We start from the raw sequence: 15524 nt of genomic DNA on the forward strand, positions 1-15524 counted from the left end.
TGCCATTTTGAAATATCAATTAACAATCAGTATGGATGTTTACATCCTCCTTCCCTGGCCCCCAGCCCACTGAGATCACCTTAATTGCAATGCCTGCACCACGTCTGTAGTGGATATGTCAGGGGCAGGTTATTAAACAAATCCTGGGAGGTGGGTCACTCCGTTCTCAGGACCTTCTGCCCCAGCTTCTGTTTTTAAGGCCCTGCAGGGATCTTCTGTTAATGTACCCTCGTTTTGTTGGTTGCCAAGACGTTCTGTGCAGAAAGATGTTCTTGTGGCACACAGAGCAAAATCTTTGTGTTGGAGAGGGAAAGCTCTGCTCCAGACAAGGAACAGAACAAGTGGGCATGGGGCACAGTAAAGTGAACTTTTTCCAGTTGAAAAATATAAGTGTCTGGACAGAGAGCAACCTTCTTCATTCACCATGAGTGGCCCTGTCAGGGGAACATGCTGTGCTGCTGTCATAGCCTTCTCATCTGCTCCTTTCTGTTAAGGTCTGGCCTTGCAGAGCATCCTCTCACAGGCTCAGTGGTGGCCAAGCTGGTACAGTGTGAGCTTAGCAGGACCCTGCTTTGGTTTCTCCCCTGTGGGCTGAAGCAAGGAAAGCAGGACCTGCTGGCAGGAGTGGAGGGTTGCAGGGGAGAGCTGAGGCACCCAGAGTAGGATTTTTGTTGTCCCTTAGTTTGCTGCACTTTATTGCCATGCCCGCGTGGGGCACATAACATCTCAATATGTGTGTGCACAGAATATGACTCAGCATGACTAAGGTCAGCAAGCCCTCGCTTAGTGTTGTTACTCGGAAATCACCATGCACTCCAGCTAGCTGGGAGCCACTGTTCAGCAAAGCACCGAGATTTGCGTGCTGCAGAACTGAGTGCCTCTAATTGCACAGCACCCCCGGGCTCAGCCTGCCTGAAATCCTTTTTGTACAGTGTAATTTACATTAGCCACCATTGTTCACGTCCACATCAGGCACCATTGTTCGCATCCATATTAGGCTCCTGCCTTTCAAGGCCAGCAGAAACCATTAAGTTACCCAGACGGTCTCTCAAGTGCTTCTGCAGAATTTCTTCCAGACTGATTCGGGCCTTTCTTTTCATTTCCCAGAAAAACCGCTATGAGATTTACGTTGGCCTCCTGAAAGAAGGGGTGAAGGAGCTGCTGAGTGGAGGAGAGAACGATGCGCCAGGACTGAAGAAATCCCACTCGAGTCCCTCATTGAATCAGGAGTCTCCAGTTAGTGCCAAGGTGAAACGCAATGTGTCGGAGAGGAAGGACTACAGGCCAGAAACACCGAGCATTAAGCAGAAGGTCACTTAGGGTGGATATGACAACTAGGGGAACAGCCATGCAGCAAAGTACCGGTGGTCAAAATTTTTTCATTTAATAACCTGTCATTCACAAAAAATAAGTGCATCTGCCTGAATGGGGTGTTAGTGACATTTTCTATTGTATATTTTGCTGTTTCTGTGCAGATTGTGGGAGATGTCTTTGCTCCTGCTTTGCTTTGCTTTGTTAATTTATCATTTAGCAATTGAAGCATCGGGACTTTTTTGTGTTATTCTGTTTCTAAAGGAGCTGGGGGAGGGGTAGAGCGCTGTGACGTATATTCTGTCTCTTCCCCGTTTATCTCCTCCCATCGGCACGTGGCTTTCATCTCTCAAGTCACTTGTCACTTTATTTACATGGTGGGTGGGAAAGTAACTGGACAAATGCTGCAGTGCTGTGAATGCGAGCTGTAGCTGTGAGAAAAGCTGTGCAAACGGGCAGCTGCAGAAGGCTGGCTAGAGCCTAGGGTGCTGGGAACACTGGTTTCCTGACCATGCAGAGCATGTTGGTACTGGTACTTAGCAGCAGGTGCTACACTAAATAGTCACTGTTGCTTATCATTATTGTGTTGACCCTGGACCCATGAGCGCGAAGGAATGAAACCCAGAAACCTCTGGCAATGCTGGGATGACAGCATTGGAATAATTTGTTTGCTTCTTTCCAAGCAAAGAGTCTTCTCCTGAGTTAGCAGGCTGGGGGGTATCCAAACCCGTGCTGTCACTGCAGTCAGGGAGATTAGGGATTACCCAGTCGGAATGAACCTGGGCTTTAAATTTATTTGCGGAGGAGGCTGCTGTAGATGTCAGCCTAATTAGCATTGTATTTTAAAGACAAAGGGCCTCTGTGTAGTTTTCAACTATACGCTCTCACTTAGCTGCTATATAGAGCCTTATGATATATTGTGCCCCGATGCTCCCCCTTCCAGGAGTTTCCTTGTTGGTATGCACAGACAGGAGTTTGCAATTTCTCTGCTAGTGACAAAGCACTTTGCCTTTTCTCTTCAGGGGGGGATCCTCCTCAGCTCTCCATTTTCCTGCTTTAGCTCACGTATAGGTGGAAGAGGCTGGCGCAGACCGGAGAAGGGGACAGACTTGTCCTCACTGCGGGCCAGGGTTTGATGCCATCCTGGCTACTCCGTGCCTGGAGGCCAGCACAAGGCAGCCCCACATTTGGCAGATCCTACCCTCCACCCTCAGGGAACCAGCCCGCCTTGCAGCTCCTGCGTACACTGCACCAGGCTTTCAGAGGGGAGCGCAGGACGGGGAGAGACCACCGTGGGTAGAGCTTTCCGTACCCAAAAGCCACGTTTGTGCCATAGACCCTTGGGGTGGCCAGCAGTCTTCGGGTACAGGGAGTAGAAAGATGGTGTAGAAATCATTTTCCTGCTTCCCAGCCCTTCTTGCTCGGGCGGCATTGTGGCTCTTCAGAGAGCACTGGCTCACCTGTTACTTAACACCCTGGGTTTTAATCTCGAGTTTGATACTGGCCTGCTGGGTGAGCTCGGACAGGTTGAGCTCTCCCATTTTGCCTCGCCCTTCCCGTATGTGGAGTAGTACAACCCAAATGGCCTTTCCCACAGAGCACCTTGGCAGGTAGTGTTGAGGGCCGGCTGAAAATTGTTTGTTGCTGTTATTTTTGTTGTGCCTGGCACAGGGCAGCCTTCCTGATGGATGTTGTTCTTACTGCATAAAGAAACGTCAAGATCAATGCAAGAACTGTTTAGAAATGCGCTGGTGTTTTCAGCCCAAGTAGTCGAAGGGCCACACATCAAAAAATTACCACCTGAGTGGAATTGTGCTCTGCCAGACTTCCTGAAGGGTCCAAGTCAGTTAATCTAGCTTATTGAACTGCCAGTTCAGTGGGCAGGACAGGGAGCGATCAAAGAGAGAAGGACCTTAACAGGCGCCTCATGACTTGCCTCCCCTGCTGAGGACCACCGTGCAACAGCTTTCCCAGTGTTGTGCTCACTGTTGGCTGTAACGAAGACGTTGCATGCTCAGATGCTGGGAGGTGTTGGAGCAAATTGATCCTTACAGTTGCAGCTTGGCAGCAAAATCAGATGGGACTGTTTCCATGTGTGATGTTGGGATGTGCACACATCTGGCATCTGCCACTGAGAGTGGCCGCTCCATGCTAGAAATCAGGAGTTTGGCCCCTAACCCTGGCAACGTTGCTAAGAACTGCAGAGTCCTGAATAGAAACCGTCAGCACTTCCCAAGCGCTGGGGGCTTTAGAAGTTGTGCATGCTTACAGCGGAGCAAACGTTCAGTCCTCTTACTGAAGAAGAGAGATGCCTTCTGCTGCTCGATCAAAAGCGATGTGGTGCAGCATGCTGTGTTAGGGGACTCAGTGTAGACAGGTGCATGATAACGGGAGGGGTTGTTTGAATTAATCAAGTGTGGTAGATCAACAGCTCATGGAGGGGAAACAAAGCCAGGAGATCCCTGCAGCTGTTCATCATGCTCTGGTGGTTTAAAACAAGCAGAAGAGAGAGAAGAAGAAATTCATTCAGGGAATGCCAAATGCACATTTGAGAAGAAAACTTGTCCTGTCTTAGATACCGTGTTAGGAAGCATGCAGCAGAAAGAAAAAAATGTGCAGATTTGTAAATGGGCCCTGCTTGGCTGTCAGGGTGGGGTTGTCTAGATGAGCTTTTTGAAGGCAGGCTGGAATGTGCCCAGCAAACCTCTTGTGATTATGGAGTGAAGTGCTTTAAAAGGCAAGGAGGTGACATTTAACTTTTTCTTCCTGGCTTTTAAAATATTCTGGTTGCTGTAGACTGCAGTTAAATTGCTGAGCTCAAAAAGAAATTATTCCTGTAACATGTGTTTCCTAGCTTTGACACAGAAACTGGATAATTCCTCTTCAAAGTCATTGCAGAGGAGATGATTTGAAGCAATGGGAAAAGTCAAAAAGCGAACTGCAAAAATGGTAATTTTTTTTTCATTTTTCATTACTTATTCTATATTTCCATGTATACTTGTAAACAGATTAGGGTATATTTTTTAAGTCTCATCTGGGCTTAGCAAATGCAGTTTTTCACTGCATTTTTTTGCCATTAAACATTTGTTGAGCTTGGAGCACTCTTGGTGAGACTGCTGAGGTGTGCAGGTTAGTTTATTGAGAATTTGTCAGGTTCCCGTCAATTTTTAATTAACACCATTTTGCTCCATGCTGTACAAATTCCAGGCATCCCAGACACCCGTGTGAAAATGCACATTTTGGAGGTCGAGAGAAAAAGGTGGTCCTGTTGTGAATGCTTAAGGTTCCTGGACTCCCTTGGGAATAGGATCATCTACTAAGCAGTACTGTAACTTGCTTTTTCCCCCCTGCCCTGATGCTATTGTAACGGGTGGGGGCAGGTTCTCAGGTCTCAGTGGTGCATCTTCTTGGGTGGCACCACTGAGAGTCTGGCCAGATAGCTTTGCATGGTACCCAGTACCCTGCCTTTCTTTGCTGCAATGTTTGCCGTTAGCAGAGATCAGTGTTTGACCTCAGCGACTCAGGAGCTGCTGTTGCAATATGTAAGGATACTCTGCTGATTTCCAGCCCTCCTCTGGGACCCACCATGCACCTGAACTCAGTATCAGTGGAGCAGCCTGCAGCTTTCTGGGGGTGCTCAGTGCAAACTGGAGTTACTGGCAGGCCACCGTGAGTGTATGCACGTGCAAGCCAGCCTTTGCATCAGTGCTGCAGGGTGCTGCTTGTCATCCTTCTTGCTGCAGCATGCAACCATTGCTCAGGCAAGGCCTCTGCCTACATGTTGAGAGGGGGGATGCAAGGAGGGGAGCAGGATGGGGCCAACAGCTCCTTGCATCCCTCCTCTCAAGATGCAGACAGAGGTCCTGGAGGGATGCATCCTGCTCTGAAGCATTGCTGGTTGCTGTCCCTCCAGGTGCTGGACCATCTCCTCTCCCTGGCTGAGGGAGGAGAGGCAGGAGAGGACCTCACTGGGTCTGCACCTGACAGCAGAGAGGCAAGGGAGAAGGACAAAATTGTCTTCCCTCTCCCCACTCAGCAAGCAAAGCAGATGAGATGCTCCCCCGAAGCCAAAACTGCGTTCTCCTCTGTGAGCCAGCAGGATGCAGGGGTCTGGTTGAGACGGTTTTCGTTCGGCAGCGGCTGCAAAAGAGACTCTCTGGGCCGGCTGTGTGTTTGTGTGCGTCTTGCAGATAAATCACGCATGGACCAGTGAACATGACTACAGCTTTTTAATCCAGTATTTATGTTGTGTCTTTAATTGATGTAGAGAGATAAGTCAGCCAGCAGAGTGATTAATGCAGCGTTGCTGTGGGGGAACGCTGTTCAGCTGCAACGCCGACTCAGACAGTTTTTCATCTATAGCCAGCCACTTGTAGATGGTTACCAGAAGCTTTCTAAGGGCCCGTAACAGCTCATCCCTTAAGTGCTTTCCCTCTGACCCCACCTGCTCCCCGGGTGGTCTGTCTGCATTCTGGGGGCTCTCCTGGAGAGTGGTGCTCATTGCAGCCCTGCTTTGAGCAAGAGTTTGGACTAGCAGACCTCCAGAGACCAGAATTGTTTGGTGACTTTTCACAGCTCTGATGCCTTCCGGTAACAAGGCTGGTTGTTCTTCTGGCTTGAGACAGCCAATATTTTTGCCTTCCTCCGGTGGGGGAGTGAGGTTCTCGCTTGATTAGAGCAGCCCCTTCAGTGAGGAGGTGGTTGTGGCAGTGGAGAAAGTCAAAGGTGGCAGGGTTATCACTGGGATTCTGGAGGCATTGCATGGCAATGTTCTTCTTGAAAGCAGGGAAGGCTTTTTTCTGCAGATGGCGTACCAGTTAACCGTGTCTGCATTCTCCATCCCTAAATCAATTTTGGCCTTATCGCAGTTAGTCTGACAGCTCCTCCTCCTTTTCTGTCAAGCTGCTCCTGTCTGTCATCTTAGCACCTCAGCTGCTTCTGTATAACAGGTCTCTTTCCTTCCATGCTTGCAGAAATCCGGAAAATTTGACTGTCCCATCTTGCCTTGAGAAAACCTGCTCTGAAGCAGTGCTGCGTTGAATGGATAACCCTGTGAACAGCTTTTTCATTCTGCTCGTTGGTAGCCTATGTTTCTAGCCACAGTTATATCTGGGAGGTGTGAGACGGAGTTTCAGACTGCCGTGATCCTCTGCCGTTATGCTGCAGGGGTGCAAGGTCCCTCCTCCCACACTCAGACCAGACACTTGTGACATTCCTAGCCTCCCTTCCAAAAGTCTTGGAGGCAGAGGTGACCCATGCTAGGGGGAAACTTTGAAACGCTGTTTTGCAAGGAGTTGGGTACTTTCCAAATCAGGCCATACATTTTGCAGCCTTTTGGGGAGCTGGGTAAAAAAAAGAAGCAATTTTCAACCAGTGCCCCCCAAGCACAGAGGGATGGTATCCAGGTTGTCGGAAACACTGGTTGCTTTTGCAGAGGCAAAGGTAGTATGCACTCTCAAGCAATCTTCCAGCTTGCTGCTTGTTTAAACTTTCCCCATTATTGCTCTCCCCAGGCTCTGGGATGTCACATCTGCTCTGAGAGGGCAGTTATGAAGTACACATTTCTCCCCAGAGCATGACCAGAGCTCCTGAGCATGTGTTTCCAGCATCCGATATCTAGGCTGCCTAGAGGGGTGAGCCAAAGAAGCTGTCTCAGAAATTTCTTTGAAAGAGCTGGTCTCCACCTTGTGCTTTTTGGAGGATATTCTTAGTGCACATAGAAGCACTATGCCTGGTCTCTCCTCTCTCCCAGAGCTCTCCCAGCAGCATAGGTGTAGTATAGTGAGCTGCTTCACCTGGAGCTTCACCGTGTGGGACCTGAACATTTGCTCCAGCAAGAAGAGGCTTTGTCAGCCTCAGAGGAATGATACCACCTAAGCTGAGCACCAGTGCACAGGACAATGATACTGTAGGAAGGCAGTCAGAAAGCCAGTGCCACCCTCCATGGCTGGTCACCTGATGGGGTCTGTGTGCTCGAGCATTGCCTTCAGTGCTGGGGGTAATTAGAAATGCTGGCTTCCTTTTCCACCTACACTGTGCTGCTTGATGAACTGTCCCTACCACCTGCTGCTTTTCTCCCTTTTGACAGTAGCACCCTCATCCAGGGGTGCCACGGTCCCGTTTAGGGACCTCCCATTAGGAGGCTGGTTTAAATAAAACCAAGGAGGACAGGTCACAGGGAAATGTGTCCAGCTGCCCTCTGAGAGTATTTGCTCTCCTGTTGGCAACATCTGGTTGAACAGTGAAAAGAGGCAGGCTCAGCCCTGCCTGAGAGAATGCACCTTGCTCGTCCGTTTTGTTAGTTGCATTGAGGCTGTATTTTAATTATTTATTAGAGCACTTCCCTTAGCAAATGCAAGCAACAGCTTTCCCAAGGGCTGCACCATTGACCTGACTTTGCTCCTGTGGTCAGGAGGAGCAAATTTAGGCCAGCCTAAAGCATCCTCTGTCCTCCCTTTGAACAATTAACTACTCTGTAAAAATTATAAATGTTTAAACAATGAGGGACCTCCCATGGCATCTGCTTTTAAATCTGTGCCAGGAATTATCTGGGGTACAGGCCAGAGGTTTATTTGGACTGAGAAAAAGTACATCACATAGCAATGCAAGGATCGAAAGTGCTACAAACTACAAGGGCAGGATTTTTCTGTGACATAAACCATAGTAATCAGTAGCCACTCTATAGCAGTGGTCCTGTATGTAACTCACCTAAATGGGACCAGCACAACAAGATACTTTCTGTCTAAGTAGGCAAGGTTTCAGCTTTGCCTTGGGCCAAGTGTAACCACACCATCCTGGTGTAACCACAGAGCAGCTAGCCAAGCTGCCGTGGAGACTTGTTTGACGCAAATCCTCTAACTCCCCTGAGCCTCTTTCTGGGAGAAGGGAGATCGATGATATCCAGTCTGTGTCACTGCACAGGGCAAACTCTATCGGTGATAGAAGTCTTAAATCACTTACACGCTTATGAAAACCTCATGCTCAGTGCTGTCAAATTCTGAAAGACTGTAGGATGAGAACAGCGGTGGGTTGTGTGGGTTTTTTTTTAATTTGTACATATTCATGACAACTATGTCCTCTTACTCGAGGCTGGGATTATAACTTGGCTAAAAGAACAGTGGTTTTTGGCAGTTTGAAAACTTTAAAATCACTACTTTTTGCGTGAGGTACAATCTGAGGCTTACATTACTTGGTGAACGTGTTTAAGTGATACCTATAGATGTGTGTATGTATTTCATAGGTATAGTACGGCTTCTGTGGCTCAGCACTCCAAAGCCTGCTGTTCTTTTCTGAGGCTTATTTTGGTCAAAGCACTTCAGCAGCTGCAAACTTCGTTAGGATTCTTCTTGTTCTAGTTGTTCTCAAATTAGGTTAAACAGTCATCAGAGCTTTTGCAGATTTAGGGTATCCCTTGAGCTGCCTTGATCTCCATGTGTTTGTCCACCAGTGGCTGCCTGTTGTTCTGCGTGTTGAAAGCAAAGGCATATATTTGAGAGTCTAAGCAAGGATTACTGGGTGGGATTTTCTGCTAGCTCAACACTGGGCTAACTCTCTCCCTGTTGATGTCAGCCGATGCTTGCACCAGGAGCATCCATGCTGACTTCTTCTGAAAATCACACTCTGGGGATCTAATACACAGCTTTACTTCTGAAAATGTTGACCTCGCTCTGTGAAAATTCAGCAAGGGGACATCATGTCCAAAAGTGTCCAAGCAGGACAGGTGCCTGTGATGTCTCCTGAAGATACAGCCGTACAGCAGTAGTGAGGGTTTCTTTCTGCAACTGTACAGATTTCCAGAAGAACGTCTGGGTCATCAGCAGGGAAAAGAAGAGCAGCAGGGCTGAAATATCTCTCTCTGGCATCTCGTATGCCTCCCAGAGGTTTTCCTTGGGAGGTTTAAACAACCTTTTAACAAGTTGCTGGTCTAAGTAAAAAGACATAAGGAAACCCAGTGGGTTTTCCTATTGCGCTCTAGTTAGGGCAACACTAGCATTATCTGCATTATCCCTGGAAAGGGGGAGCAAAGCCTGAGGGTGGGATTCTTACCTGGAGTCATAAAACTCTTATCATGCAGTTACCTTGAAGCAGTTGAGCAACCTCAGTGAAGCCATGCCTTTGTGCTTCACTGGACCATGGCCAGAGTGATCGTGTCTTGCAGGACTGCGATGAGAGTGGACTGCAGCTCAGGATGAAATGAAGAGGGACATTCCCATCACCTTGCTTTGGGCGAGCTGTAATCCTGTAATCCTTTTTCAGGCGCTGAGCTTCTCCCTTGGGTTACCTGCCTCCCATGGTGATGTAGTGGGAAGACGAGGGTGAGCACTGTTGCATTCAGAGTCACAGTTAGGAAGTGTCATTTGCCCTCCACCTGAGCTGTTGCAAAGTTGTTTTCCCTTAGGCTGAGACAGGGGACTGACTTTTCAGTTATCGTTGTCTGGTACCCATATGGGAAGAGTAACTCTTGGTAGTGGTAGTGCAGAAAAACATTTTGTACATGCGTGTACACACACCCTCTGCATCTCTTGTGTGCAGACCTAACCTTACAGGGCCTGACAGAAGTGCTTGCAAGCCCTTTCCTCTGGATGGCCTCCTACCCCTTTTGCCAAGTGTAAGAACCTTCTTTCTAATAACCTTGAACTCAGTTTACTCTCATCACTGAATCGCTGGAGTGTTTTTCATGCAACACACTGGAGACGCAGTCCCGGTCTCACTGCTTTGTGGTAACTTCTTGGTCTGCTGTGAAGCAGCATTGTGAAGCAGTCAATAGATCTTTTCCAGCAGTGTGAAACTTGCTGCTCTGACTCTGGCACGGTCATTGTCTCAGGTTTGAGGCTGTCCTACCACCAGGGCACCCCGTTTTGTCCCTGGGAACATGCATGGCCAGAAAAGCATGCTCCTCAGTGGTCAGAGTCAGAGCTGTGCAGACTTAAGTCAAGCCCTGGTTCATGGGAGGCGTTTCCACGTGCTGCTGATGTCCATAAGGACTCAAACATACACTTGCTTACACAGAGATGCTTTTCTGAAGCAGAGTTGTCACTCTTTTCTACAGGTACCACAGGATGCCCTCCCTTATTCTGCTTCATGTAACTGGTACTAGAATGATCATTTCCTGATAAATGAAGGCACTTAATCAGTCCTCTTCCCCTTGGAAGACGGACTTTTGGGGATATTGTTATATCATTTAAAATAATATTTTGGAATTTAAGTTTACATTGCTTTATTTTTCACTTGAGGTGACTGTATATAAATATTTTCCTCTATTTTATCATTGCTGATAAAGTAAGCCTACGGTATACAGATAAATAATTTGCCTTTGATGTATTGAAACTGTGAGATATAAAGTAGACTTCTCTCTTGTGTCCATGTTCCTGACTATAACTCTGTTCCTCTGTGTTTTTATAAGTTGGAATAAATGTTGCTTACGGGCAACAGAGAGCCTGCAAGCTTCCCAATAATTTTTATGTAATTGAAATCAAGCAACCCTAGTGAAGGATCTCACATATGTATAATGATATATGTATATGTACAAACTTTAGAAAGAAATAAACCAAATGTATTTCATCTTCTGCAGTTGAATGTTTTTTATTGGAGCCCTTGCTGTTGCTTCCTACGAGTAAGAACATGAAGGTGGCTTTACCAGCTCATACAGCAGCCTCTGGCTGCCCTGCTCAGGGAAGATACAGACCAATTAGCTGGTGCAGCCCTTTCCCCAGTGCACCCTTCTGACTTCTGGCAGTCAGCAGTTTCAAGGTTTCCTGAGCTGGAGGGTACATGTACTGTCTGCCTTATAGAAACACAGTCTGGACCTTAATACCTCTGCCAGGGCAGAGGCCAGTGCGGCCCCACACAAATATATAGCAAACGCTCCTTACCGAAGGAAACACGCGGAGACGTGTGATTGGGGTAACCAATGGAGCCAGTGGTACTGCATGCACACTAGCCCTGTCCGAGGGCAGCTGGCACATGTCTGTCTTCCTTTTGCACCCCTGCAAGAGGTGGCTTCACCTCCGGGCTGTTACAGGGTGTGTAGCCTGCAGTTACCACTGCTTAGCTGTGAAGAGATGCCAAGAAGAGAATTAACTGATTAAAAATGGGTTTGCCAGCACATGGGTTAGAAGAGGGAGGCTGCAGCGCACAGGTGTTCAGAAATGACTGGGAGTTGACCTCAAAATTTTTATGAGGTAGGTTGTTTGAGGGCACTGTCAAGGGTGGGAATTGCTGTTGGCCTGGTCACTTGGAAGAAAGGACCTATGAGAGGCAGAAAAGTCAGACACTAAAGAAAAAAGGGGAGTGGAGAAAGACCGAGGTGGGAGTGGGCAAGAAACAATGGCTATCCAAAGTGAGAGGAAACAGGCTGTGCAACACACAGAAAGCAAACAGCCTTGTGCTTGCAGTTCTTGGGTTGGACATGGCTCAATGTGGGAAGATAGGATACTGCGTGGAGAGTGAGTGACATGGCAAATGAAGAGGACGTGTCCAATACCAGGTGGGACATGGAGAAGCTTTACAACAGGGCTGGGAGCTTGTATTTAGAGACAATAGTAGGGAAGACATGTTTTTTCTTCCCAAGATCTCTGTGAATTACTATCTTGAGATGATTGTTTCTTTCTATTTTTTACTCCTAGAGACTCAGCATGTTGCCTTTAGATGAATGGCAAGACCTCCAGCACTTGAGATAGTTATGCACTTTTTTTTTTCACACTATGCCATAGGATGTCAGATTTTTTCATTGCTGTTCCATCCTGGTTACTTCAAAACACTCAGGGTTTGTTGGTTCCAATGCATGCTCCTGAATTAGTACGTCTTTTGTGAAAAGACTAAACAAAGTGGTGGTGAGGACGGGTGGGAGTATTTTACAAAGATGTATGAAATGCCTCCTCTAAGCCCAAATGAATGTTTTAACCGTGTCTGAATGTTCATGTCAGTGCTGCTCACCAACTCTTTTTCTATTTTGTCTTCCTAGCTGACAAAGTCAACACTGAGCATTTTCTGGTGATCCCTTTCTGCCTAGAATCATTAGTCGTGTCACGTTGCTCACAATGCATTAAACTAGAACAAAATGACAGAACAGGTGCAAAGTGAAAGACAGATGCATTTATATTCTCTTCATTGCCCATTTGCAGTTCAAGTTTCCAAGTACAGAATATAATCATCAAGGGAGCCTGAAAGGGCTAGCTTGTGTATGCAGGTGAACCCTCTACAGTCCACAGAAGCTACACATCTCTTCAGCTATTTATAAATAATGTGACTTAGCCCAAACGCACAGCACAACTTGGTCTGAAATTGTCATGGGTATCTCTAGATTAGAAATGGGAAGAAAGTTCTTACCCAGCAGAACACTGATGTACTGCAGTGGCCTCCTAAACAGCAAGGAAAGGGCAAAAATACCCAGTAGCTTTTAAGGTGGAGCTTGAAGGGGAATGATACGATGATGACCCAGGTTTTTGTCTGTCAGGCCATTGCATGTTCCAGCTCTTTCTTTCCATGTTTCCTGCTAAATCGATGTTTCTCAAAAGAAGTGATGCCAGCTGCTATACTAGCCATTTCTCCCAGAAGAAGCGCCATCCTAGAAAACATGAACTACTGTGCAACAGCTGGCCACCATGCCAGTTTTGCTGTCATGGTCATGTTAATTTTAGGGCATGTCTTCTGGTGCCATTCCACAGCTAGTTTTTGGGTGGATCAGGTACATAGATTATGTTGTAGGTCTTTGTTTTGCTGGTCTGCTCTTGACAACAAGACACAAAGACAAGAATCTTAACTGGAATGAGGTGGAGGAATCAAGGCTAAGTAGACTGATTTACCTCGGAGAATGTGTACGGTAACATGTTGCTATTCTGAACTGGAAATTTGTGGGGAGCTTTTGGCCCCTGTACCCAGGCAGGGTGCATCAGTAATACTGTATAAGGCTGAGATTGCCCCAGTAACAACTTTGGAAACAACCAGACTTTGGTACAGATGTTGCTGAATTGGGCCAGTGAGGAAAAAGTAACGAGGGACATGTCATGTCTTAGGGAGGAGCTTCGGCAGAGAAAGGGAGGTACAAGGGTGTCAAAAAGGTTATTCCAGAAATAGAAACAATTATGAATATGGTAGAAAATGAGGTAAAGAACAAAGGATGGGGGAATCTTCTGAAAGGAGGAGTGCAGGTGCCTACAGACGACAGTGATGCTGACTTGCAAACCGGAGCTGGTGGGACTCCCCCTTGGGCTTTCCATCAGGTCTGTGTCTGAAAAACTTGGTAGGAGAGGGTGGGCTGCAGAGGGATTGATTTCCACCCTGGTGATAGGTCATGTAGGGAGGGAAAGGTGGTGGATTTGTAAGTGAATAGTAGATGTGTGTGATTCATAAGATTTAAGAGCGTTAGATTAACAGCTTTACAACTGCGTGTAATAGGGTGGAAAAGAGTATAATTGCAGATTAGAAATAGTGGTGTGTTTATTTGATAATCGGTATATTGATTACTTAATAGATTGACCAGTTTCTTAGTAACATGTTGCTTAATCACTAAACGCTGTGGTTTCCTAAATCAGTTACATCTTGATCTTGCAATCTAAATGGAGGGAGTTGCTTCCTGAAATAAGTTACATGGCGAGAAAGGCTCCAGGACAGTTCCTACTTAGTCTTAACTTGCTTCAGCCACAAGTTTAATGGCTTAGACAACTGCAAGGACATTTGTAGGAATATTTGAAAATATTTGAATTATGCAGGAGCTCTGCCAGTGACCACAAGCCACAAGCTAAAAAGGATGAGTCTTGAGAATGCAAAAATAACAGTAAAAAGCACATATTGGGAAAGCAAGGTCTGTGAATTAAAATCTCAGGGACAGACGTTTACAGTGCACAAGCATCGTGTTTTCTCAAAGAACAAACACTACTTGTCTGCATGTGTAAAGGCACTGGTGGGCCTTTATCTGTGCAGTCTTGAAATGTAGGTGAAATGTACTGTACAGATGGCTAGAAGACTGCAGAAGAAAGCAGAATATAGCACTGGGGACTGAAAACTCCGTGGAAAAGAAGATGGTAAGGAGGGTTTGCCCAAGGGGAGCGCAACCAGGAACTGTTTGAAAGCTGGAGGCAAGAAGAAAACTGAACAAGAATGTAAAGAAAAAGCATGGGAGGCAACTGAACAGTACACAGATTTCGTTATCACTTGGAAAAGGCAATCCATTAATAAGAACGGAGCAGACACCTGTGAAGGTTGCCTAATGCCTCCCGTTGTCCAAGTGCTCTTTTGGTGAAAAGTTCTCATTCCCCCATTGTTTGCAGAGGCACTTTGAACACTGGCAGGGCTCCCACGGGGTCAGGAGGGCATGCTGTGTGCTGGCCTTCAGGGAAAACTGCTCAGAGTTAGCCAAGATAAATATTCTTTCCTGCACTTTGTAGCTTGGAAGACAGCAGCATCTCTGGGTCTGTGCACTGTCTGCTGGATGGGGACTGGCTTTGCTGGAAAGGGCAGAAAAAAAGCCCCAAACCCAAGCTGAAGCCCGTTTTCCGCTCACCACTATACAGAGCTTGTTCAAAATATGTGGGTTTGGGTGGGTGGTTGGTTGGTTGTTTTCTTCCCCCGCAAGAAAATGTCTTTGTTCCGCCAGAAATCATCTTTCTGATCTGCCTCACCTTTTAATGCTGAGCTCAGAAGTGTGCAGTAGAGATGCTCTGTCATCTCTTTGAGGTGGTGAATATTTTTAGTCAGCTTGAGCAACCTTCTCTCTACCCAGGTGTCCAGTGTAAAAAAGCACCCTTTCTCTTTTCAGGGTAATGCCAACCGGGACTTGCTAACCAAGACGTGTCTCTGGACGCTTGTTGTGGGTACAGCCTTCAGCACAGACACATGCCCTGTCATTTAAGGAGTGGTTTTGATCAAGGTGATGACAGGGATGCTGCTGTGAGGGTGGGCGTGAAGAATGCTCCTGTCACGCCAGAAGTGCATGTGTGATACCCAGCTCTTGGTGCACACTGCTTCCTTTCCCATCACATCCCATCCCATCTGGGGCTGAGCTGTGCTGGGCACCCCATAAGTACAAGAACTGAGACTGGGGTGGATAGAGCCAGGGCCATTACCAGCATAATTACCAGAGTAATAAAGACACCAATTACTGCACTCTTTGCTTCTCCCAAAGAAATGCTCGCTGTCGCAGGAACTTGCAGTGGGCTGTGCCTGGGGTGGGAATACGCTCCGTGTCTGGGCTGAAACATCCTGCTGGGACAGTT

The 15524-nt window shown here is 47.1% G+C and overlaps 1 protein-coding gene across 8 annotated transcripts in view; it reads left to right on the forward strand.

Annotated features, from left to right (window-relative positions):
• The window catches only part of LOC140650966 (PH and SEC7 domain-containing protein 3-like), a 115964-nt gene extending 100797 nt beyond the window's left edge, over positions 1-15167 (forward strand). For 5 of the 8 annotated variants that reach the window (XM_072859899.1, XM_072859900.1, XM_072859905.1 and 2 more), the window contains 2 exons: positions 1108-1248; positions 15068-15167. In XM_072859899.1, coding sequence (XP_072716000.1) covers positions 1108-1248; positions 15068-15160 — 234 coding nt within the window. In that variant the 3' untranslated portion in view covers positions 15161-15167. Of the gene's footprint in view, positions 1-1107; positions 10873-15067 lie in introns of those variants that run through there. The other 3 variants (XM_072859902.1, XM_072859908.1, XM_072859903.1) reach the window with 2 other exon arrangements.
• The last annotated feature ends 357 nt before the right edge of the window (positions 15168-15524 follow it).

This window comes from Ciconia boyciana, chromosome 4, assembly GCF_034638445.1.
Source record: "Ciconia boyciana chromosome 4, ASM3463844v1, whole genome shotgun sequence".
NCBI lineage: Eukaryota > Metazoa > Chordata > Aves > Ciconiiformes > Ciconiidae > Ciconia > Ciconia boyciana.